General features: G+C 40.3%; 1 protein-coding gene across 1 annotated transcript in view; it reads right to left on the bottom strand.

Moving 5' to 3' along the window:
- LTA4H (leukotriene A4 hydrolase) overlaps window positions 1–25,977 on the bottom strand; it is a 46,724-nt gene that overhangs the window by 13,503 nt on the left and 7,244 nt on the right. Inside the window, exons 3-12 of the mRNA XM_069764467.1 lie at window positions 22,436–22,556; window positions 20,559–20,627; window positions 14,235–14,339; window positions 13,781–13,833; window positions 11,169–11,241; window positions 9,108–9,248; window positions 6,492–6,515; window positions 3,302–3,372; window positions 1,131–1,242; window positions 174–318 (exon numbers count right to left, since the gene is read on the bottom strand). Of these exons, the coding sequence (XP_069620568.1) occupies window positions 174–318; window positions 1,131–1,242; window positions 3,302–3,372; window positions 6,492–6,515; window positions 9,108–9,248; window positions 11,169–11,241; window positions 13,781–13,833; window positions 14,235–14,339; window positions 20,559–20,627; window positions 22,436–22,556 (914 nt within the window). The remainder of the gene's footprint in view (window positions 1–173; window positions 319–1,130; window positions 1,243–3,301; window positions 3,373–6,491; window positions 6,516–9,107; window positions 9,249–11,168; window positions 11,242–13,780; window positions 13,834–14,234; window positions 14,340–20,558; window positions 20,628–22,435; window positions 22,557–25,977) is intronic.

The raw sequence follows: 25,977 nt of genomic DNA, 5'->3' as shown, positions 1-25,977 counted from the left end.
CTGTGGTGATTTATAGCTTTATCGTCTTCACACAGAAGTTTATTCTCATGTGACCTGGAAGAAAAACCTACAGTTATCACATGGGTTCTGATCTGAAGGTAGAATTTTAGGATGGTACCCAAAATGCTAAATAATAATCTTTCACACGTCTTCCACATCCAACATTTACAGACCTGGTCCACCAAGAAGCTGCTCCAAGTAGAACAAAAGGGCAAATCCTTTCTCGTATGGTACAGAGGAGAATGCTGCATCCACATCAACTTCATGTAGATTGGGGACCAGGTTGGTGAGCGGATTAGTAGCACCGAAGGTGTTCACCTGTATCGCAGAGAGAATGCCCAGAATATTAGTCAAGTACTTAGTGCAATGGAAGAACAAAAACTGAAGTCGAAAAACAAAAGGAGCGCATGTGGTTCCTATGGCTTCTAGATTTCCAGTTGCTGGGCAATGGTGCACAGTTTGGAGGATCATCATCAGTTTGGAGGATCATCATCATCCATTCATCATCATCATCCATTCATCGTCATCATCATCATCATCATCATCATCATCATCATCCATCATCAAATTCATCATCATCATCCATCCTCATCATCATCAATCCATCATGATCATCCATCCATCATCAACTCTCCAAAGCTGCAAGCTTTGCCTCCGCAGCAAGACCGAGACTGTAGCTGGCCAAAACAGGTCAACTTTAGAGAAACGCTTGCAAGCTCTATAACAAAGAGCTTGTAAGCGCTATACTCCTTATCCAGCACACAGGTCACCGGTGATTGACTGCAGAGGTGGCCAGTAACTTAACCAATAAACAGTAAAATTAAAAATCCCTCCAGTCATGAGAACAGAGAGGATTTTTTTTAAATAAGTAATTTCACAGTACATTTTTTAGGACCACTTTGCAATTGTACCCATTTAGGAAGATGAAAGGACACACTTTAAATCCTGCACTGCCTACTTTTGTCAGACACCAAGCATAACACAAATGGGTCTTCCCATAAAGTTCCTTTCATATATTTACAGCTTGAACAATACCAGACTAAATTATAACGCCGTCCGTCTACAACTGGAGTAAAATTATCACAATTCCTAATATATACACATAATGAAGATAAGACATTCCTACATACAGCGTTTTGAAGTTCTTTCCATCCCCCCAAAGCCTTGAACTGTCGGAACTGCTCTCCATACAGAAGTCCATCAATTCTCCTTTCCAGATAGACCGTGTGACCTTCATTTAACCTGAAACAAAGAGCTGCGACTATATATTCTCTAACATAAACGGGTGAATTACTGACTGATACAAACAAAGGGTCTTTTAACCCCTTAATGACCGTCAATACGTCTTTTAACTGACCTGAGATATAAGAGAATAGCCTCCCCATACAGATGACAATCCAGCATCTGTTGGTTGTACACTATAGCTGACAACTTGCTGTATCAGCCACGATCAGTATTTGCACCATCTAAATCTGTTTAACCCCTTAGATGCTGCTGTCAATAGTGACTACATCATTATAAATGGTTAACAGAGTGTGGGGGCTTCTTCTTTGTCACAATTGGTGCCCTCAGATCATGATTCTGTTGTCCTGATGTTTGCCATGGCAATTCATGACCAAATAGTGGCCTTAGAGTCAGACGACTATAGTAATCTGTTTAGAAGTTAGCAACATTTAAGTGGTAAAAATACACATTTTCATTTCTGTCATACCACTTTGCATTAATTCCTGTAAAGCACTTGAAGGGTTAATAAACTACCTGACAGCAGTTTTCAATATGTCAGGGGGTGCTGTTTTTAAAATGGTATCACGTTTGTGGGTTTCCCAATATCCGAGACCCCTAAAGTCACTTCAAACATGGATAAGTCCCTAAAAAAATACATTTTGTAAATTTCTTTGAAAAAATGAAAAATTGCTGCTACATTTTTAAACCTCCTAAAATGCTAACAAAATAAAATAACATTTTACAAATGGTGCTGATGTAAAGCCGACATGTGGGAAATGTTATTTATTAATGGTTTGCTGTTGTATGACTATCTGGATTAAAGGGATAATCATTCAAATTTAGAAAATTGCTAATTTTTTAACATTTTTCTCAAATTTTTGATATTTTTTATAAATAAACATAAAAAATGTTGAACAAAATTTACCATTATCATAAAGTATAATGTGTCACGAAAAAACAATCTCAAAATCACTGGGATTTGTTGAAGCTTTGCAGAGTTATTACCACATAAAGGGACACTGGTCAGATTTACAAAATATGGCTCGGTCACTAAGGGGTTAATCTGAGAAATACTGCCACAATTACATGTGGGCTGTGTCAGGTACTGCAGCTCAGCTTCGTTCACTTTCATAAAGATAAGCTGTAATACCAGAAACAGCCCATAGACACTGGAAATAAGGAGGCCCAGTTTATGACCACAGAAATTCCCTTTATAATAAAGAAATGAAACATGTCCTATAGCTTCTAAATGCCTTACAATCAATAGCTAGAGGCGCTAAGGCAAAGCTTATGGAAAAGGTCATACTGGCCGGTTATGTATCCCAATCTGGTGGCAATATAAAATAGTAACAGAGACCCCCAATTCCAGCTGTCACTTACTTGGCTTTTTGCAATAGTTTTGATAAAACCTTGATTTTATTTGCCATTTCTCTCTGCCACAACACTTATTGACAGTTTCCTGCCTGCGCTGTGCATAGGCAGAAAGCTGCCATTATATAGTCGGGATGGAGAGAGCAAGAGCTCATGAATATGGAGGACTACACCGCAAGAGCTTATCACTGCAGAGGATGAAGCAGAATTTTATGAAAACTACAGCAAGAAGCCTAGTAAGTGACATCGCTGGAAGCAGGGTCTCTTTCTCTATATTATGCTGCTATTGGATGGAAAAAAAACTGATGAAAAATTCCTTTTAACCACTTGTAATAAGCGCTACGTTTTTGTTTTTTTTTCAGTCACCCACTGATTTTCCATAGGCACTATGTAGAGTTTTTCTAAGTATGGAAATCCGTTGCTGATGATGCATTATCTGCATTATGCTGCTTGAATTTGATCAAAAGTAAAAATACTTGATCAAGCTATAATTTTTTTTTAAAGACAAATATTTTACTTTATGCTTTTTGCACAAGGAAGGATTTCACATTAATTTATTACCTATAGAAAGTGGACCAATATAACGGCAGCCCCATAAGGTGCCATGGTAAGTTTTCGTATGCTTTCCTCACCAGCTAATACAGTTTTTGCTTGGGGATGACAAAGACAACCATGTAAGGAGATCGTCAATCAGACATGTACATACCAGAAATTTTCCCAGGTTCTGTTTGTGACCAAGTTTCCTGTCCAGCTGTGTGAGATTTCATGTGCAATGACCTACAGATTAAATGGGTAAGAGATCCATTTCTGACATCCAGCAGATTAGACATCTGTGAACATTACGGAATGTAACCAAACTCATGAACTAGAAATATATTGTTAAAAGATCCGAAAACCAGTGCAGAGAAATAAAAAAAAAAATGGGGGAGCTGAAAATCATCGTAATGCGACTTTTCAAGCATGATATTCCAACGCAGCTTCCACGGTTGAACGAGGAGAGTAGAAGACATTTCTAGGTTGTAACTGTGCAAAAATTACAGTTGCAGGAAAAAAAAAAAAATAGATCGGCAAGGAGGACTTTCTACATGCACCTTTGATGACCACTACATATAAAACATAGGGATACTAATGAGTCCTTACCATCAGAAGGGAATCGGACGGATTATTTTCATCAGCGTTTGATTAAAGTTTGGTACAAGTGTCAAGCAAATTTCTTGTAAGTGGAGAGAAGAAAAAAAAAAAATCTCCACTCTGACAGCCTATGAAAATGGGACCGCACTTGGATGCAATCCGAGTGCAGTCTGATTTTTATGGACCCATTTGCATTACCATTTTTGACAAGGAAAAAAAAAAAAAAAAAAAAAAAGAATACAGACGTGAATGGCCATTCATAGACTATGAAGATCATGGATAGCCCTCGTATGCAAAAATCGGAGGTGAGAATGAGGTCTTATGTTCACACTACGATTTGCAATTAGTGTCAGAAACAGATCCATTGCGTAACTGGGAAGAACCTGAGGCGGAGGGAATTCACTGATTATTATGGGTTCTGATGTGGGAGTTTTTAGAAAGAAGAAAGCGTTCTGCATAACTCGCTTTTTCTTCCGTTCTGAAACTGACACAAAAGAAACAAGACGACCCCAATCATAATCAATGGGGTTTGTCTTCTATTTTCATCAATTTTGTCAAAGATTTTTTTTCTAGGAACATACAAGGAATGTCAAAACGTAAATGTGAGTGCAACCTTGGCTTCACTTCCCAATTTTTGCAAACAAATAAACAATGGCAAATTGCTATGATGAGAAGTTATATCTGCAATAAATATTTGCTATGGCTTAAAATTTTTATTATACAGTATTTTCATGTGTTTTTTTTTATCAGACATTTTCAATTTTTTACATTTATTAGTTTTCACCAAAATGCACTGCTTTAAGCCGGCTGTCAGTGAGTGGAAGCTGTAACCATGACCGACACTGACTATGTACTGAGCGGTGACTGAAGCCGGAGGCTGCTGGTTCATTTCCTCCCGGTGGCTGTCTCATTCAGTGCGGCGGCTGCAAATCATTAGAATGCTATTAAAATGCAGCTTTAAACTATTTCTGCAGGTTAACAGCGGGTTTTGTTTTTTTACCACATGACCGGGTCCCTTTAAGGCTCATATAGATAATAAGGCCGGGGTCTTTGATCAGACCCTCTGCTCTACTATGCTGTCAATGAGCTTGAGCTTTTCTTATCTGCAGCTATGGACTTCTGGACCAGCATGAGGACTATGCTCATCAGGGGGCAGCTACTGCTTGCCACTTACATCGAGCATGCTTTCCACATCTTGATGAAGTGGTAACATAGGTAAAGTGGTTTAGAAAACCTACAAAGAAATTACATAATGGATGACCGTTCAGGATGAAATTGCAAATCTAACCTGTGGTATAATTTACACTAGTTTCTGCCGAAAGGTATTAATAAATCTATCAATAAGAAGATACCGCGCTACAGGGTATATGATCTATGTGTAAAATGATCACTAGTTCTTTGATGTACATATAAAATGGTAACAAATGAAACTGCAATAAACCACACCTGGGTATGTGCCTTTAAATTAAATGCAGGCAGTGTGTCTATACGATCCCTAGTTCATAAGTGGACATCCAGATGGTACCATGTGGGAGTGCAATACTTAGTCTGTGTCTTAAACCATGGATACAAACAGTCACCAATATGTAGAGATTTAGGGAATAAACCTGGGCCACTTACTAGGATGGAGGAGGGAACCCTGATGAAAGATGAAGTCCTTTGAAATGCGTCAGTTTTTGGTCTTCTTGCTCATCCGTCACTGAGTTTTTGGTGATGTCACCTTGACCACGCCCCCTACCAACCTCGTTACTACACGGTGGGACTTCCGGCCAGAGCGCACCGCCGGTGTCTCAGCTCTAATACTAAGCGGGATCGTACTGCTACGGGAGGACACTCCCCAGGCATCTTACCTCCCGCACAGAGCTTCCAATACCATCGGACTTACAACTTGTGGACCGTGTCCACCACCATCCTAGTAAGTGGCCCAGGTTTATTCCCTAATTGTCTACATATTGGTGACCATTTGTATCCATGGTTTAAGACACATACCATAGTAACATAGTTAGCAAGGCCGAAAATAGACATTTATCCATCCAGTTCAGCATGTATTCCGTCAGAATAAATCCCCCGATCTACGTCCTTCTAGAGAACCTAATAATTGTATGATATAATATTGTTCTGCTCCAGGAAGACATCCAGGCCTCTCTTGAACCCCTCGACTGAGTTTGCCATCACCACCTCCTCAGGCAAGCAATTCCAGATTCTCACTGCCCTAACAGTAAAGAATCCTCTTCTATGTTGGTGGAAAAAGCTTCTCTCCTCCAGACGCAAAGAATGCCCCCTTGTGACCAAGTATTTCACTGCACTCCTACATGGTACCATCTGGATGTCCGCTTATGAACTAGGGATCGTATAGACACACTGCCTGCATTTAATTTAAAGGCACATACCCAGGTGGGGTTTATTGCAATTTCATTTGGTACCATTTTATATGTACATCAAAGAACTAGTGATCATTTTACACATAGATCACATACCCTGTAGCACGGTATCTTCTTATTGATATATTTTGCTTTCTATGCCTAGGTGACAGAATAAGCAGCTGCTTTAGCCCACTGCATACCTGAGAGTGCCATTGTGTTTTACCCTTCGCCACTGTTTTAATAAATCTGCCCTCTCCCAGTTTACCTGGCAAGCTTTTCAAAATAAGCGGGAAACATGAAAGTCAGAAATTTTAGTGCAAATATACCGTTTATCAAAATGTGCTAATTTCTCAAGTCAAAATAGCAAAAGAAATCTGCTAATAAAAGCACTACAATACTTACACTTGCTAAAGATCGATCGCCAGCCTGGAAAATAGAAACATACAAGAACTAGATTCAGACGGATATACCCTGTAACATGTAAAAAGCATAAGAGTAGAGAAGTAAATAATGAAAAAAAATAAATAAATAAAACCTCATTGCATGCATTTATCCCTTAAAAGGGAACCGGTCACCCCCAAAATCAAAGGTGAGCTAAGCCCACCAGCATCAGGGGCTTATCTACAGCATTCTGTAATGCTGTAGATAAGCCCCCGATGTATCCTGAAAGAGGAGAAAAAGAGGTTATGTTATACTCACCTGGGCGGGCGGTCCGATGGGCGTCGCGATCCGGTCCGGGGCCTCCCATCTTCATAGGATTGCGTCCTCTTCTTATCTTCACGCTGTGGCTCCGGCGCAGGCGTACTTTATCTCCCTGTTGAGGGCAGAGCAAAGTACTGCAGTGCGCAGGGCCTCTCTGACCTTTCCCGGCGGCTGCGCACTGCAGTACTTTGCTCTCCCCTCAACAGGCCAGACAAAGTACGCCTGCCCTGGAGCCGCAGTGTGAATACAAGAAGAGAACGTCATCCTATTAAGATGGGAGGCCCCGGACCGGACCGCGACGTCCATCGCATCAGACCGCCCGCTCGCCCGCCCAGGTGAGTACAATATAACCTCTTTATTTATCTCATCTTTCAGGATACATCGGGGGCTTATCTACAGCATTCCAGAATGCTGTAGATAAGCCCCTGATGCCGGCGGGCGTAGCTCACCTTCGATTTTGGGGGTGACAAGTTCCCTTTAATGACCAAGTCTGAAAAGACATCAATGACCAGTCTAATATTTGATTTTGCCTCTCTGGTTTATCAGCAGTTATGACTATTTTTTCACCAAAGTGGCTATATGAAAGTGTTTTATGCAGAAGAAATGATTTTATTTTTTCAACAATTTTTTTTTAGTGTTATTGTGTAATTTATGTCACTTGTGTGATGTGACTACAGAATGAAAAGTCTACTGTTTGATTATTTATAATATGGTTCACTGTAAATAATATTCATTATGATAATTCGTGACATTACTACATTAGCGTGGATACCGAATATATAAGGTTTTTTCTGATTTATATATGCAATAAAATAAGTTTTATACTAAATGGTGTTTTTTGTACTTTTTTTTCCCTTTGGGGGAGGTTTTGATTACACACATATATAATATATCCGACAGTCTTTTACAGCCGGAGACCCTACTTTTATCTTTCTACAGGAATTTTATGGTACTAAAATAAAACTCTGCATTTCTTATTCCCCAAACTGCAACACTCTTATCAATAAGCTGTCTAAATGTTAAGGCTCTTCCCAAGTCAATGTGCATTAACATCAGCCACAGCAAAACACACAAACCCCAAGAACAGGCCAAATCACCTTTCCTGGGCTATAAATGCTCTGTTTGAGCGTCATTATACAGTTAGAGCAACCACTGAGATGTATGGTATTTATTCTTATATTAAAAGGGTTGGGTCCAACACTTAAAGAGGTTGTCCACTACTTTTACATTGAAGGCTTACCCTTAGGATGTCGTCACACTAGCAGTATTTGGTCAGTATTTTACCTCAGTATTTGTAAGCCAAAACCAGGAGTGGGTGATATATACAGAATTGGTGCATATGTTTCTATTATACTTTTCCTCTAATTGTTCCACTCCTGGTTTTGGCTTACACATACTGATGTAAAATACTGACCAAATACTGATAGTGTAATGGCAACCTTAGTATAGGTCATTAATGCTGTTATCGGTACTCACATGCCAAGCTGCTCATTTTACATGCAGTGGCTGCCGCAGGGTGCTGCACATCCACCGCCGATCAGTCTCAATAGTACGAAGCCCCAGCCACTACAAATAGACGGAGCAGGTCGGCAAGTGAGAACTTCCGGCCAGCAGCCACCACCAATAACAGCTGATGTTTACAGGTGCTGGGTGTTGGACCTTGGCAAATCAGACATTGATGACCTATCCTTAGGACAGGTCATCAATGTAAAAGTAGTGGACAACCGCTTTAAATATTGATGGCTTCACCTAAGTAGAAGTCATCAGTATCAGATTGGTGGGGTTCGACACCTTGCAACCCAACAATCAGACCTTTGCATCTCCTGCTGTGGAACAAAACAGCTCCCTAGTCGCTGTATTAAAGGTACTGCAGTTCAGCTCTGATTAGAATGAAAGCTGAGCTGCAGTACCCAAAAATGACCACTACAAAGTGTATAGCGCTGTTCACTTCCAGATCTGTACAGTGCGAACATACAGAGATCCCAATTTTCTGACCTATAGATAGGTCATCAATATACAAATTCCTGGAAAACTCCTTTACACCTCAAACTAATTTTTTTAATTTTTTTTGTATTTAAAGGCAAATTCATCTAGACAGTAATTTACTTCTGGGTATAAGCCAAGAACCCATTTTTGGAAATGGTATAATTTGTTTATTTTATTTAAGCCTTTTTTTTTTTTTTTTTTTTTTTTTACATAGATAAACTTTATTGCAACATGTTTGTTCCTATCTAATGAACATATATTGCATAAATTACAGTGTCAAAGCCAGCATCACACAGCACCGTATTATATACTGATACATGAACTACTTACCAGCACAGTTGGCGTTACAAACGTAAGGCAAGGGTTCTCCATTCCTCCGTATGGGAATGATGGAGGCAAAATGAGCAAGTCATATTTCTCCCAGACGTAGGGGCCTGCCAGAGACTCGGCAAATTTCAGCATTTTTTCTGTCTACAAAGTAGAACACCATAAATTATTTACACACAAATGAGTCTCAAACTTTTTTCTTCTTTTTGAGAAAAGCTGAACATTTAATGTAGCGCTCAGACAACAGCATGCCATTAGCGTCTCATTCTCATGTACAACACCATGGAATCAATGGCGAGCGAAAAATACATTAATTTTAACCACATAAAGGACCTGCGAATTTTTTTTTTTTCCTCGCCTTATTCCAAAAGCCATAACTTTTTTAATTTTCCTCAACATATCTGTATGATGGCTTTTTTTGTGGGATAAGTTATACTTTTAAATGACAACATCCATTTTATCATGTGATGTACTGGAAAGTGGGAAAAAAAAATTCACAGTGTCGCGAAATACGAAAAGGATTGCAATTCCACAATTGTTGTTTGGGTTTTTTATTCAGAGCGTTCACTTTCCAGTAAAAAGTACCTGGCAACATGATTTTCCATGGTTAGTAGGATCACAGAGATTCCAAACATGAAAAGTTTTACTTAAGTGGTGCATAAAAGGGGTGTCTTTTTTTGTCCCTTCTCATTCTCAGGTCCTCTACCAGAGGCCTGGGAGTTTGAGAGTTCTGCGCAGGATCTTAACTGTTCCCAGCATTGCGTTTTTCTGGACAGAGGGCTCAGATGTTGCTCCTGAGATCTGTTGTAGCCATTCTTCCAACTTAGGAGCACTGGGAGCAGTGACCCCTATCACCACTGGAATCACTGATGCTTTCACCTTCCACATCTTCTCCAGTTCTCCTTTGAGGCCCTCCAGCTCCTCATATTCCTTCTTTCTGATGTTGCTGTCACTTGGCATTGCCACGTCTATCATTGCAGTCTTCTGATCCTTGTCTACTATCACAATGTCTGGTTGGTTAGCCAACACCTGCTTATCCGTCTGGATCTTGAAGGCCCACAGGATTTTAGCCCTTTCATTCACCATTTCACCACTTTTTCTGGGGTCTCCCACCTGGACTTAAGGGGACTTAGCCCATATGCGGTGCAGATGTTCCTGTATACAATCCCCGCTACTTGGTTGTGGCGTTCGGTATATTCTGTTCCTTCTTGCATTTTACATCCTGCTACTATGTGTTGGACGGTTTCTGAGGTTTCTTTGCATAGTCTGCACCTTGGATTCCTGCTTCTATGGATCTGGTACTTAGAGCTGCCTCTTGTGCCGCTATGAGTAGTGCCTCTGTGCTGTCTCAGAGTCCAGCTTTCTCCAGCCTTGGTAGGATTTCTCCATGTCAGCCACCTCCATTATCTGTCGACGATACATCCCATGAAGCGGCTTGTCTTGCCATGGTGCTTCATGTTCCCGTTCTTCATGGTAAGGTTTTTAATATTAGACAGCATAGAACTGTCCTGATCAGTGTCACCTTGTCAATGATAGGTTGGCTTTTATGCCATTTTTGATCAAAAATAGCATTCTGTGCAAGCCGGGGTGTGGCCTCCCTCTCCTGAGTTGGAAATTACATTTAAAGGCTTCCCCAAACTGGTGTCCATAGATTGGGATCAGGTCCTTTTGTCTGCCCTTATTCACACCCTGAGGTCAACTTTGACACATGGTAAGGTTTTTAATATTAGACGGTGTAGGACCGTCCGGATTAGGGTCACCTTGTGGATGGTGCGATGGCTTTTATGCTATTTTTGATCTAAAACAGTATTACCAAGTACCCTGTGCTATTTAAATGCACTTTTGCTTTTTACTTATTAAGTTACAGCAGGGTTTTTGCTCATTTTGTCTCTTGTAGGTTTTGTATGGTTTATGGCCAATGTGAACATGCGTTTGTATGCTGCATGTATACCAACTTAAACCAAGCTCAAGCTGGCATCAAAGTCAAGAATATAGCATATGACATACAATGCAAGTCATAGGTCGTTAAGGGCTTAACAGAATTATAAAGCTGTAAAGGCCCACCTCAGCAAATTCATAGGCAGAAGCTTCCAGAGACTCTTTCTCAGTCCATACTGTGGTCCTTGGACCAATCTTCCTGAAAATAATGATATTAAATCATGAATATTGTATGTAAAAGGTGTTTCACAGTTTACAGGGGAAAAAAATGCTTTTGCATGTGGATTAAGATTGGTAGATTTCACCAATTACGGCACAACTTTTGAAATGAAGACATTATTAGAAAAAAAAGAAAAAAAAAAAATCAGAAATAGAGCAAGAAGATCAGGCGCTTTTCATGAATTTGATGGGCAGGCGTAGCCACGCCCAATCTCTGTCCACTTTGGCAGAACTGCATCCATTGCCAAAAAACTAGGCATTGTGCAGAAGTGTTGCTACTTTTTAAAAAGTGGCAAAAATACCTTGATGAATTGCCCCTATCCTCCTCAAGTTCATTTTCTACCAGTATTACTTCAGTACAGTGGCCTGACAGCACTGTTATGCTATTTATATGCAAATTAACTCTACATCTGCAGGTAAATAGCGGTGATACATTCCCTTTAAATATAGGCATTACTTGCTGCAAAATGCAATCACTTACTGATAGATGGGAGGAAGCGGTGTCAATATGCTTTGACCCCCACCTCTTCTTGAAATACTCGTAAAGATGCTGGATGAAGAGCTAAGCAATGTGGTTTCTTATCAATGATTCCCTCCATAGATTTGGTCCTGCTATGAAGAAATACCACAGCCTCTTTAACTTGGCTGTAGCCGTGTTGTAATCCCTTGGGCAGTGGGAAGCCAAGATTGTCAACGTGAAGGAAAATACAATATGGGGATGGCCTATAGCCATTGATTTTTCAGATCGGCAAAGAATACAAATGTTAGACTCTTGTTAATCAGAACACTATAACATATCTTAGCAGTATACTATAACAAGAAGCTGTGCAATTTTTGCCTGTATAGTGAAGAATAGGCCCTTGTATATAGTGTATAACCATTTTAGTTAATTAGCCAAAAAAGCTCATGCAGACGTCCATAAAACAATCCAAGCACGGACCACAGTGCACGCACTGGCTGCGGGTCTCCTGTCCTGAGCATGCCAGCATCATAGAAATTTTTAATGCAGTCACACTCAGGTCGAGAGATCGACAACCAGTCCAATGTCTGCATGAGCCCCAAGGGTGTTATCCATCATATTTACTCTTACTTCCCTGCGATATTGTTCCCCTCAAGTAGTCTGCTCTATGCATTACAGAACATTAACTCTCCATTCTAAGGACAGCAGTGACAGATCAGCGACAGAACTGATGTGCCTTAACTCACACTGCTGAGACTCTCTATATTCCTATGAGATATTGTTTCAACCTGCTATCACCTGAAAGGGAGTAACCAGGAATTTTGGTCTAAAATGATGAGAGTTCTAAATCTCCTGATTTATACAATGTTTCTTTGCTATCTGGATGTACAATTTCCAGTATATTTCATTAAGATGTATCCAAAACAAACAAAGAAGAAAGTTTGACCGCACAGCTGCTGTGAGATCAGTGTGCTGACAACAATGCCTCCAGGCTTGAATAAAGATTGTTGCACCACACTGGACCGGTGAGTGTTGCCGTACTTCTCTTGAGATTTCTTGTTATTTCATTAAGATGCTGCTCCAGTCTATCCCCTATTTATTACTTGTGATAAGCGTCTACCTGTCAGCTCGAAAGCCCTTACAAGCAGAAGGCAGAGAAAGCAGTGTGACAATACAATGGATATTCTGCACACAGTACTAAAACAGCATTGAAAGGCCGTATAACTCAAGGGAATTTTATAACTCACCAGCTAACAACTGTATGGAAACATCTAGATATGCAGCATAATGGGCAAATATAGTGTCGGGGACACTAGTGTAAATAGCGATTCAGATCCGCACAATGGAAGATTTGTATAAAATCTTGTTCAAAGGGAAATGTGAGCAATTGCCCATTTCAACCAAACAAGTGCTCATTTTTTTCAGAGAATATTGGGCATGTTCTGACTGGTTGCGATATGTTTTTTTTTATTTTTATAGCACCAGCATATTGCACTGCACTTCATAATACAGAGGGGACATGTACAGACAATAAAGACATTACAGAGCAACACATAACTCTGCACATACAAAGGGAGTGAGGGCCCTGCTCGCAAGCTTACAATTCATTGTGATGGGCAATTTTGCCATTGCTCTAGAGCGTTGGGCTACGTTCCCATGATGAGTTTTTTTTTTATGTAGGGCATTTTCAATAAAATGCTAGTAACCAATTTTACTTAAGAGGTGCAGAAATGCTGCATAAAATCTGCAACATTACAAATCTCACTAAAAGCTCATTGTGGAAATGTAGCCTAAGAGTCTCTTACAATGTGGATAAGGTAGCAGAGACAGGAACAAGTGCTGTCAGACACACAGCTTAGAGAAGTTGCAGATATAAGACCATTGTATCAAATGGTGATAACTAATTCTAAAACTTTTCGTGGGCGTTTTTTTTTTGCACTCTAACACTACAAATAGTTGTGAACACATTATGTCATATTTCATAATCTGCACTACAAATGGTAACAATTGTGTTTTATGCAATGTACAGTACAACAAGCTTATCCAGGAGTACACTTACCTCCCCTCCAAAGCACCAACCACTAGAGCAATTAAGTAGCTTGGTATTGGCACCTGTTAAAAAAAAAAAAAAAAATGATAATTATTTTAAAAATTGGCATTCTGTAAGGTTAATTTCACACATTTACGCTGATTTTAACCAAACAGTATTTGTTCCCAACATAGTTAGAACTAGAGTTTTTTTATTTTTTTTTTTGCACTTGTTTCTCTTATATTTAACCATGGACGATGCCATCTGGTAGAATTGTTCAGTTTACTACTGTACAAAGCAATACAAGACTATTGTGCGATCTATTTTATGTATAACAAGTCCTGAAAACATTATTGCTCTGTAACCCAGGTGAAAACAAACAAAACAATATCTCAGATGGTCAAAGTAAAAAAGATAAAATTAAAGAAAAAAAAAAATATATATGTTTTACATGTAAGAAAAAAAAAATGAAAGGAGACCCTACATTTTGCTTGAAGCGAAAGATCTTCCTTTTGCAGTCTTGTGGATCAATAAAATCTCCATCATTTAGAGCGCTCATTAATGCAACCAACTCCTTCGGAACGGACACCTACAGACATAAAGGGGGTTTCTCAAACACTGACAGCTTCAATTATTTCAATACTGCAATGGTAAAAATTAATAGGTTCAATTGCTATAAAATGTCACAGAACCCCCCCCAACAAAAACACAAATTTTATAAAACTGTATTAAAACCTCAGGATCCAGTCACCATTGCTGTGGGATTTGCAATTTAGCTGGTAAGGTGAAATACTACAACAGTAAAAAACCCCATAAGATCAAAGCCAAAATAAAAACTGTAGTGTAGTCAATCGTACACTGGTTTTCAATAAACTTTTGTGGTAATGATAGATTTGATAGATTTCGTTTGGTGCCCTTTGTGTTGGGCATTGGAGGAGAGGTTTTAGCTCTCATGAGAGCCTAGCTGGTGGATCAATCTTTAGCCATTATGCTTTTTAAATGTTTTTAACAATGTGTCATTATGGATTTGACGCTAAATAAAGTATTTATTGCCTAATATTAGATGATCCTTACTCATTAGCTCCTATTCTCACTTGTTTTTTGCTGTTGTCAGCTGATCCCACATTTATCGGTAGTGCCCTCAGCTATTTTTTTGTCCAACTCTGCCCCGAAAACCTCAAAATATTTGTGCAACTCAGCATTACGTAAAAACGTTGTTATAACTTTTCAATCGATTTATGCCAGAATTTTGAAGTAATCGCTTAGGCTACTTTCACACTTCCATCTTTTGTGTCACGTCGAAATCCGTCGATTTTTGAAAATGCAGGATCCTGCATTTTCCCATAGGCTTGTATTAGCAACGGATTGTGACGGATGGCCATCCGTCGTGCACTGCATCCATCGGAAAATAGCGGTCCATCGTGGAGAGAAAACGTTCAGAGGAACGTTTTTTTCTGCACGTCAGAAATTCGGTCAGTGACGGGTCCTGCGCTGTCTGACGTCGGCTATAATGGAAGCCTATGGACGCAGGATCCGTCGCTGACCGTCACACACAGGAATCCAACGACGGGTCACTTTTTTTTTTCTCTCTCTCCCCCCTCCCCCCCGCCGACCCTTTGAATCCCATCATTACACTGGATGCGTCACACGTCTTTACTATTTTCGTGACATCCGTCGATACGTCATTTTACTGCAGAACGACACACAGCAGAAGACGGAAGTGTGAATGAGGCCTTAGATGAACCAGGGCCAAGTGTTTCTACTTGGAGAACATTTTAAAAAAAGTTGCAAAAGAATGCATTTTCAGACTTAGCTCCACCACAAAAAAAACCAAAACCCTCAATGTGAGAGATTTATCAAGCTACATGTGTCTTTCGTGACTGGCATCATAATCACCGAGTTTTAGAGAATTTCTTGTGTGAGGAGGATGGTCTCTCTGCCAAAGAACATGTCTTTTTGTAAGAGGATAGCCTTGTGTACCAAAACCACGGCCGGGACAAGGCATAGCAGGTTAGGCGCCCGCCTATGGCACTACCCCTTGCCTACCTTAGGGGGGCACATTTTGGAAAAATTGCTTCCCCCAGACACATGCATTCAGCACTGACAGACGTGGTGCAGGCACACAGGGGAGCAGTCTCAGTCACTGACACCATTCACCTCTCTCTGACTGCCATCGCTCCCTCCCTGCACTCAGTTGTATTTGCGTCAGTAAGAGCCACCGGGACAGGAGCAGAGGAGCTGAAATCAGCCTCCTGTTCCACCAGTAACACAGGATACTCCTGGCCTGCATCCTATTGGTGATGTCAGATGGCACAATGCAGTGACGTCAATAGACCCACTGCTATACAGGATAGAAGAGGAGACGATGGACAGGGAGCATAAGGATTTTTTTTTTTTTTTAATTTGTGTATTGTTTGGCCACAAAATGAGGGGCTGTGCAAAGTGGGGGGAGGACAGTAAAGTACATGAAGGGTTGTGGTGACCATACAATATATGGGGCAGTGGAGGACATTATACTGGGAGTTGTGTTGACCATACGGGACAGGGGACTGTGGTTGATATACTGTGAGGGGTGCCGTGGGGGAATCATACTATACATGGGGGTTGTTTTGGACATCATACTATATGTGGGAGGCTGAGGTGGCCATACTTTATATGGGGGGGTTGTTGTGGTTACCATATCATATGGGCATGATTGGTGACCATCATAATGTGTAGGGGACAGTTTGAGTAGTCGTTACAGTTTGAAGAAGGTAGCGTGGTGATATGACAGCACAGAATGGATATGGAGAGTGGACAGCGTGAAATGGGGGCACAGTATGGAGAGAGGTTAGCATGACAGGGGGACAGTGTGGAGATATAGAAAGTGTAATGGACAATTAGAGAGGGGACTGCCATGGTATAGACCATGGTTCATAAATGTGGACGGTGGGTCATTTATAGCCGATAATGGTAGACAGTGTGGTGACCATATACCATAAGAGGCTAATTTATGGTACAGTATGGACAAATATTTTTATGCAGAGGGCATTTTAATAACGCTCTTATTTTTAAAGGCACTGTTTGGGGATGTGCTGTAGAAGACTGGAGAAGAGGGAGGTCTGCAGAGTCAAGCTGTAGATGTGAAAAGTCAACATGGCATCTAGATAAGATGGTGATAAAAAAGGAAGACGACTCCAAAAAAGAGGTCATCTATAAAAGGTGCCTGATACTAACTGTCTCTCATCAGCTCTGTGGTTCATGTATGGTCCACAGTCTGATAATGGCTGGTAAACAACTCCCAGTATCTTCTTAGCATTGTTAAGCACATACTGGGAGTTTTGGGGTTGTAGGTTCACGTAATACAATTGTTTATGGGCCGACTTGACATTGCAATTGATCATTGTACTTACAGTTAGGGCCAGAAATATTTGGACAGTGACACAAGTTTTGTTATTTTAGCTGTTTACAAAAACATGTTCAGAAATACAATTATATATATAATATGGGCTGAAAGTGCACACTCCCAGCTGCAATATGATAGTTTCCACATCCAAATCGGAGAAAGGGTTTAGGAATCATAGCTCTGTAATGCATAGCGTCCTCTTTTTCAAGGGACCAAAAGTAATTGGACAATGGACTCTAAGGGCTGCAATTAACTCTGAAGGCGTCTCCCTCGTTAACCTGTAATCAATGAAGTAGTTAAAAGGTCAGGGGTGGATTCCAGGTGTGTGGTTTTGCATTTGGATGCTGTTGCTGTGAGCAGACAACATGCGGTCAAAGGAACTCTCAATTGAGGTGAAGCAGAACATCCTGAGGCTGAAAAAAAAGAAAAAATCCATCAGAGAGATAGCAGACATGCTTGGAGTAGCAAAATCAACAGTTGGGTACATTCTGAGAAAAAAGGAATTGACTGGTGAGCTTGGGAACTCAAAAAGGCCTGGGCGTCCACGGATGACAACAGTGGTGGCAGATCGCCGCATACTTAATTTGGTGAAGAAGAACCCGTTCACAACATCAACTGAAGTCCAGAACACTCTCAGTGAAGTAGGTGTATCTGTCTCTAAGTCAACAGTAAAGAGAAGACTCCATGACAGTAAATACAAAGGGTTCACATCTAGATGCAAACCATTCATCAATACCAAAAATAGACAGGCCAGAGTTAAATTTGCAGAAAAACACCTCAAGAAGCCAGCTCAGTTCTGGAAAAGTATTCTATGGACAGATGAGACAAAGATCAACCTGTACCAGAATGATGGGAAGAAAAAAGTTTGGAGAAGAAAGGGAACGGCACATGATCCAAGGCACACCACATCCTCTGTAAAACATGGTGGAGGCAACGTGATGGCATGGGCATGCATGGCTTTCAATGGCACTGGGTCACTTGTGTTTATTGATGACATAAGAGCAGACAAGAGTAGCTGGATGAACTCTGAAGTGTACCGGGATATACTTTCAGCCCAGATTCAGCCAAATGCTGCAAAGTTGATTGGACGGCGCTTCATAGTACAGATGGACAATGACCCCAAGCATACAGCCAAAGCTACCCAGGAGTTCATGAGTGCCAAAAAGTGGAACATTCTGCAATGGCCAAGTCAATCTCCAGATCTAAACCCAATTGAGCATGCATTTCACTTGCTCAAATCCAGACTTAAGACAGAAAGACCCACAAACAAGCAAGACCTGAAGGCTGCGGCTGTAAAGGCCTGGCAAAGCATTAAGAAGGAGGAAACCCAGCGTTTGGTGATGTCCATGGGTTCCAGACTTAAGGCAGTGATTGCCTCCAAAGGATTTGCAACAAAATATTGAAAATAAAAATATTTTGTTTGGGTTATGTTTATTTGTCCAATTACTTTTGACCTCCTAAAATGTGGAGTGTTTGTAAAGAAATGTGTACAATTCCTACATTTTCTATCAGATATTTTTGTTCAACCCTTCAAATTAAACGTTACAATCTGCACTTGAATTCTGTTGTAGAGGTTTCATTTCAAATCCAATGTGGTGGCATGCAGAGCCCAAATCGCGAAAATTGTGTCACTGTCCAAATATTTCTGGCCCTAACTGTAAGTACTTGTGGTCCTGTGATTTATTCACATACTTGTGTTTCTGGTGTTGTAGTCATGTACTGATGGTGGTTCTGGTGATGTATTTAATTTACTGATCATGTTTCTGTTGCCATATTAATGTACTATTGATGGCTCTGATACTCTAATTATGTACTGATGATGATTTTCGTTCCACATTCATGTACTGATGATGGTCCTGGTAATGAATACATTTACGGAATCATCATCACTACATGAATACATCACCAGAGCCATCAAAAGTACATGAACATAGCACCAGAATCACCATCATTACATGTATATGTCACCAGAACCAGAATACATCACCAGAACCACCATCAGTATATGAATGCACCACCAGAAACACCATCAGTTTTGTGCAAGTTGTATATGCCTCACATGACAGATGCAAAAACTATCAAAATGTATCCCTTTATCAATGATGAGGTCGGTTAATTTTCCATGAGTGTATCTGTCAAATGCTGCACACTTAAATGAAGCCAAACAGCCCCATTATTGTTAAGCTTTATTAGTTTCCCTGACTAACATTGGATTTTGCATTAAAAATATAGAACATCGGGGATGAATATCCCTATTTTAATTCGCATCGTGTAAATAGTCTGCAAAAGAGATTGACTTTATATCCAACTTTGAAATTTCCCTGCTGAGTTACAAACCTAGAGTACACCACTTTTTTACTTTTGCTGGCATTTTTTTGGTGAAAAACGTAATATTTCTGGTGGAAATGGTTGTCACATCTCGTTACCTAACTCATCGGTGGGGCAGGTCCATTATGGGTCCTGTTACCTTAGTCTCTTACCCATACCCTTTGCTTTGGGTTGGAGGAAGGGGGAAAGAGTCAAGGGGTGGGCGCCATTGACGTCATTTACCTAGGGCACCAAAATACTTGGTCCCGGCCATGACCAAAAACATAGCACAAATATCTGGCACAAAGCATGTCCATTAGTAAGTGGTGTAAACTTGGTCAAATCAGTGTAAAAATTATGCAAAAATGTAAAAGAGCTTGAAGAACTATGATAAATCTGATACATTTGAAGACTGAAGTCTAAGTTTGCATTCTCTAAAAATTAGACAGTGGGGGGGGGGGGGGGGGGATTAAAAACTAGCTTTTTTATGCCAGTCTTAATAAAATTGGCTCATCTTACCCCAGCGTGCTTAATATTAAGAGGTGTAGCTTAAAATCTTCGCCGTGGTCATGCTATTATAGCGGCGCTTTAGAGATGACCTGTCACCAGGTCTAGAGTAGCCAGTTTTTTCTCTTATTTTATTCCCCCTGCTCCCCTGAGTATTAAGGGTTTTTGTTTTTTGTTTTTTAATAAATCTGCCAAACTGTTCTAGAAATATGGAACGTTTTATTCAGCGACAATTTTATGGTCTTTCAAGGAAATGGTGCACACAGAATTCTCTGTGGGGGTGTCTTTGGGCTGCTCTGCATTATTATCCTGTGATCTATGCCCCCTTGTAAAGATCATAAAAATCAGAAGAAAATAAAGGAGGCCCCATATCTCAGGAACTATGGGATTAAAAACAAAACCAAACAAGTGAAAAACTGAAAGCATCAGGGCAAAAACTGCCACAAATGATTTGTGACAGGTCGTGTGACACAAATTTACATTCAATTTAGTAAGACACCAAGCACTGTTGCCATCATCAGGATATCTTAAACGCACGAGTCACATCAGTGTACTAGTAGGGTCCTAGAATAATCCCAGCTTCTAGTATCTTTTCTTTTGGTAACAAACCTGACAATAATAGGTGAATTTTATTGATGGAGTATCTTGACAAGGAATTATAGTTCTGCAATGTGTAGCCTGGAAAACAGAAAAGAAAAATATGATTGGTAATACATCAGTGATAACTAGAGATGAGCGAATAAATTAGAGTGGAATGGAATTTGACATTAAAGCACATTTGCCAAAATGAAGATTTTTTTTGCAATCTGCCATTTCTCTGAAGCATGAAAAGCAATCAAAAGGTTTAAAAAGAAAAATGTATCCTTATACTCACCTTACGGCTCAGTTGTCCAGTTTGTGGTTGTTGGACTGTAACCCTGAAAACACCCCATGCAGCCTAATGGCATCCATGGCTCTTCTTTTGATTGGCTGACCTTGTCATAACATTACGTGTGCATCATGCCAATATGATGATGTCGTGTCAGGACAGCTAATCAAAAAGGAGCTGTAAATACCGCGCGGCAAGAGGTGGTTCTCCAGGCTTATGTTCTGAGACCACAGGTTACTGACACTTCGTTATCTACCAATGGGGCTTTGAAGGGAACCTGTCAAGTCTAAAAATGTCATTTACCTGCAGAGCGAGCTGTCAGTGTACAGTGAGCCATCACCATTGTCCTTTTGTGCACGCCCGTATGAATAAAAGCGATTGGCTCCCAGGTGCATACAAGTTCATTTGCTCCCGGTAGCGCGCTTTCAGTAAGGCGACCATGCAGCAGGCTAATCTGCAGGTAAATAGCTTTTTTGTTTTAAATAATATGACCGTTTCCCTACAACAAGACGCTGAGTTCAGCGTTAGACAAGGAATAGCAAACAGCAGGACGCCTGGCTGCTTGGGTTTAGCTGGAGAGTATAAGATAAGTTACATGGAAGTTCCTTTTAGTCACTGGATCACGGGTGGTGCATATGTGACAAATGAGTGAGGCTTCAATAAACCATGGGCTTGCTGCCACCCAGGTAAAGGTGTATGTGTAATACCTGCAAAAGGAAGCGGGTATTCCAAATATGACTAAGTAATGTCTGTAGTACGTGATGTGTGTTACCAACATATGTGTAATATATTAGTGACTAAAATACACAATACAGGCATGCAGTATACACCTCCTTATTTGTGAGTGGTGTGTGTTTCAGGCTCTATGATCACATCACATTTTTGCCGCTTCAATGGCTCCATCGACCGCCAACAGGGTTATTGACTTAATTGAAGCAAACAGTAACTTTGCGCTGTTTGACCTAGTTTTCAGTAGTGTCCGCCTTTTTGAGGTTGGCATAAGAGCGTTGTCAACCATTTTTTTGAGCCATCCTTAAAAAGGCAGTGAGTAAAGCGCATTTTTAAAAAATTATTATTACTACAAACTGCATCCAGGGACCAAGGTTTCCAGCCAGGTGTAGGCTGACAGCCATAATACCTTGCAATGCATTTGAATTATAATGTAATATACTAGCAATCAAAGGTATGCATGTTCCTAAAGAAATAAGAGGAAAACCACCCAGTCACAATTAAGAATGGGGGAAAAAAAATTTGATCTGTAGCAGAATAATACTTGCACTTAATTTGTGGTTTGTTTTTTTTTTGTTTTTTTTTTTACACTTATGTGAATGCGTTTTCTAAACTATTTTTGCGCTGAACTTTATTTTAATTAAAAAAAAAAAAAAAAGCACAATACAGAGTTTTTACATTGGCTATATGGCATACACTTGAAAAAATTAGTACAATTTTATAAATACAAACTGGCAAAGTGGGCTTCAAGCACAAGAACTGGTGTGGACTACGAGCGTCAAGTTCCAGGTATGCGATTGCTCTGGGCAACAATTTGTCACCAAAAGAATTGTGAATTAATACAATATATGACAACAAAGGATTACATGTGAGAAGGTCGTCTTATTACCTGGCACTGACTGAAGAGATAAGGATGACTCTTCCCTGCAGTCTGCTCAGGGTTAAGCCACTGAAGGGCCGATGATTTTGGGGAGGTTTCAGAACAGATTTCCAAAATGGCTTCTTGTCCTCTATACAAATTAAACAAAAATGATGATCCAAAGCTATACGAACGTTCCTTTATATAGAGTTAAATATGTGTACAGCAGATCAGGTTTTTAAACTTCCTAAACCATTCCATGATTAGGGATTGTTTTAATTTTCACTTTGTGCTCCAATTTTTTTTTCCCTTCCCCTTGCTCCAAGAGCCATAACTTACCGTAATTTACCATAGACTTAGCCATATGAGGACTTGTTTGTTGCAGACCCCCTTAATTTTGCCATATACCGTTAAGTACTGAAAAATAGGGAATAAAATCCAAGTGTGGTGAAATTATGGGGAAACCCCGGCCTGCCGTTTCACCATGGTTTTTAGGGTTTTGTTTTCACATTTGACATTTTGAGGAGTGAGGGTTGGAGTGAAGTTTTTTAGTCACGCTGTCAAGCACTTCATCCATGCTGACGAAGAGCCTGCATGAAGCGATTGACAGCGTGAACCAGCCGTCACCTCATCCTTCTGTATCCTCTGTCCGGTAATTAATAAAAGGACTATGTTAGTCACGGGTGAGTGCCACAAATTTTTCTATTGTTTGCGCCTTGTAATAAAGATGCAAATGTTCCCTTCAACAAACTAGCATATATCACAAAATTTACCTGTGGGTGCAGCTTAGTTTTGATTGGCCAATAGAGGAGGAGAAATGGCAAATGCCTACATAAAAGTTCTGCTGTAAAAGTCCGGGTGGTTGAAGGGAAAGTTTACACTAATATTACCAGGTGCATAACTTTAGAGACACACAGAAGAAAAAAAAAATCCTCTCATTCGCAATCTCCTTTCCAGGAAGTGCAGATAGTCTACAACCTGGGAAAGAAGCGACATAATCAGGCGCAAAAATGTGTCACATTTTATATTGTGATGTAATAAAAAGGGAAAAAAATACTCCATGCACAAAAATATAAAAACCTTGCTGCATTTTTAGATGTAAATTCTTCAGCCAAATGTATGAATTTATCTATAAATTAATATGAAACACAGACCTCATACATTGTGGGGAGTTCCCCTGCTAAGGTGTCCTGTCTGTCAGCCAAAGTAGGGAGCCAACTTCCAGTGGCTGCACCCCCCAGGAATACAGATGGATTGCAGGGGGTTTCTACAGCATTTAAAAAAAATAAAAAATGCATCCAGACCTCACCCCAAACTGATTAAAAGCCACAGTCATCAATTATTCTTGCTTTTCTATTACAGACATAGTCAATTTAATGGCGGGTGCTACTTTCTATTGGTCACTTCTACAGTGCCACCACAATATGCCTTGGGAGGATTGCATGTAACCTAAGGGAACTCTATGAATGCTGTAGCTCTACTGGCTAATATATAGATGCACAATAAAATAAAGAAGATGAGAAACCAAGGTCTGAATCAATAAAGTGATAAACATTGTACTTAGCTCAGTCATTATGTACACGCTCATTCAGCTGTGATAGAAGGACAAGTAATAATACTGGTCAGAGTCTTCACAACGTACAAGGTTGCAAAATGTAATCACGTATTCAAAGCATTCCAAAGTCTTAAAAGTCAAAGAACCTTATGACGTTTAATCAGGATCTCCTACCGTACAAGAACAAATTATTTGCCTGCGAAGACCAGCCATGATATATAGCGATTCACTGGATGAGCAGATAAAAGTAAACTCTAAAAGAAATCTTAGGTACTTACCGGTAACGGGATTTTACAGAACCCATGATAGCACCACCTGAGAGAGGGTGTCCTTGAAAAGGGCAGTACTTCTCCGCCCCAGTTTGAGTTTCAGAGAATGAGAGGACGTCCAGGCAGTTAGTAACACAACCATCACCAATAAACATTATTTCTTAAAATACACACCACTAGTGATAAAAGGGGAGAGAATATAAGGGTGCCGTCATGGGCTCTGTAAAATCCTGTTATCGGTAAGTACCATAACTAAGATTTTTTCCCCTTCTCCCATGATGGCATCGCCTGAGAGATTTACTTAGACCAAGGCACCTTAGGGAGGGATCACAGCTTGTAACAACTTTCTCCCAAAAAACAGGTCATCAGATAGATTAAGACGGTGATGCTTATAAAAGGTCGAAGGGGAAGACCATGTCGCTGCCTTACATATCCTGCCGATCGATACCTCCGCTTTCTTAGCCCAGGAGGTTGCCATGGTCCTAGTCGTATGAGCTTTCAGTTTCCTACTTGAGGAGTACGCTAAGCTAATGACATCCCTAATCCATCTAGTTACGGTACCCCTTGATACTTTAAGACCTCCCCTAGTTTCCTGGAATAACATGAATAAAGACTCACTCTTTCCCCACTGCTTTGACATGGCTAAATTTTGCACTAAGACCCTTCTAACATCTAACGTGAAGTTTCCGTTTCTCTGCATTTTTTGGGCTGCTAAAAAAGGAGGGGAAAACTATTTCTTGCTTCCTATGAAATGTTGAGGCTACTTTCGGAAGATACGCTGGTTCTGGTCTCAAAATAACTATCTTCCGAGATCTGTATATTCGGGTTGTTGACAGATAAGGCCTGTAAATCACTGACCCAGCAGGCTGATGTTAGGGCCACTAATATCACAATTTTTAGTGCGAGTATTCTGGCTCGTAACTAGTGATGAGCGAATATACTCGTTACTCGAGATTTCCTCCGAGTATTTTTTAGTGCTCAGAGATTTAGTTTTCTTCACCGCAGCTGGATGATTTACAGCTACTAGCCTGCTTGATTACATGTGGGGATTCCCTAGCAAGCAGGCAACCCCCACATGTACTTAGCCTGGCTAATAGCTGTAAATCATTCAGCTGAGGCGATGAAAACTAAATCTCCGAGCACTGAAAAATACTCGGAGGACACCCTAGCGTGCTCGAGAAATCTCGAGTAACGAGTATATTCGCTCATCACTACTCGTAACAATTCTAAGGGTTCAAACGGAGATTTTGTTAGCGTTTCAGAAACCAGGTTTAATCCCAATGCAGCATCTTTGGTGACAGTATTGGCCTTTGTCTATCACACGCTTTAATGAACCTTATTATCCACCTATCTGCTGCTAGGTTGTAATTATATAGTGCTCCTAAGGTCGGAGTCACACTAGCGTATAATAGGGAACATCGCATAACTCTCGGACCAGTGTTAATCTATGGGGAAGCTCACGTCACGTTTTTTTTCCTCAAGCGCATTCTTCGTGCGAGTGAAATCGCAACATGCTGCGATTGTACGCGTATATCGGCCAAGTCTCACCAATGCAAGTCTATGGGTGCGAGGAAAAAGAAAAAAAAAAAAAAGAAAATCTGACACCACACAGAACATCAGTGTGATTTGCGACAAATACGCAACCATTTTCCTCATTTCAGCCCATTGAACCATTAAATTCATTGGGGAAAAGCAGTGAGAAATGTAAAGCCATACGAATGTCATACGGATATATAGGTGCGAGGAAA

Source organism: Ranitomeya imitator, chromosome 4, assembly GCF_032444005.1.
Source record: "Ranitomeya imitator isolate aRanImi1 chromosome 4, aRanImi1.pri, whole genome shotgun sequence".
NCBI lineage: Eukaryota > Metazoa > Chordata > Amphibia > Anura > Dendrobatidae > Ranitomeya > Ranitomeya imitator.
This window is presented reverse-complemented; position numbering and strand designations above follow the sequence as displayed.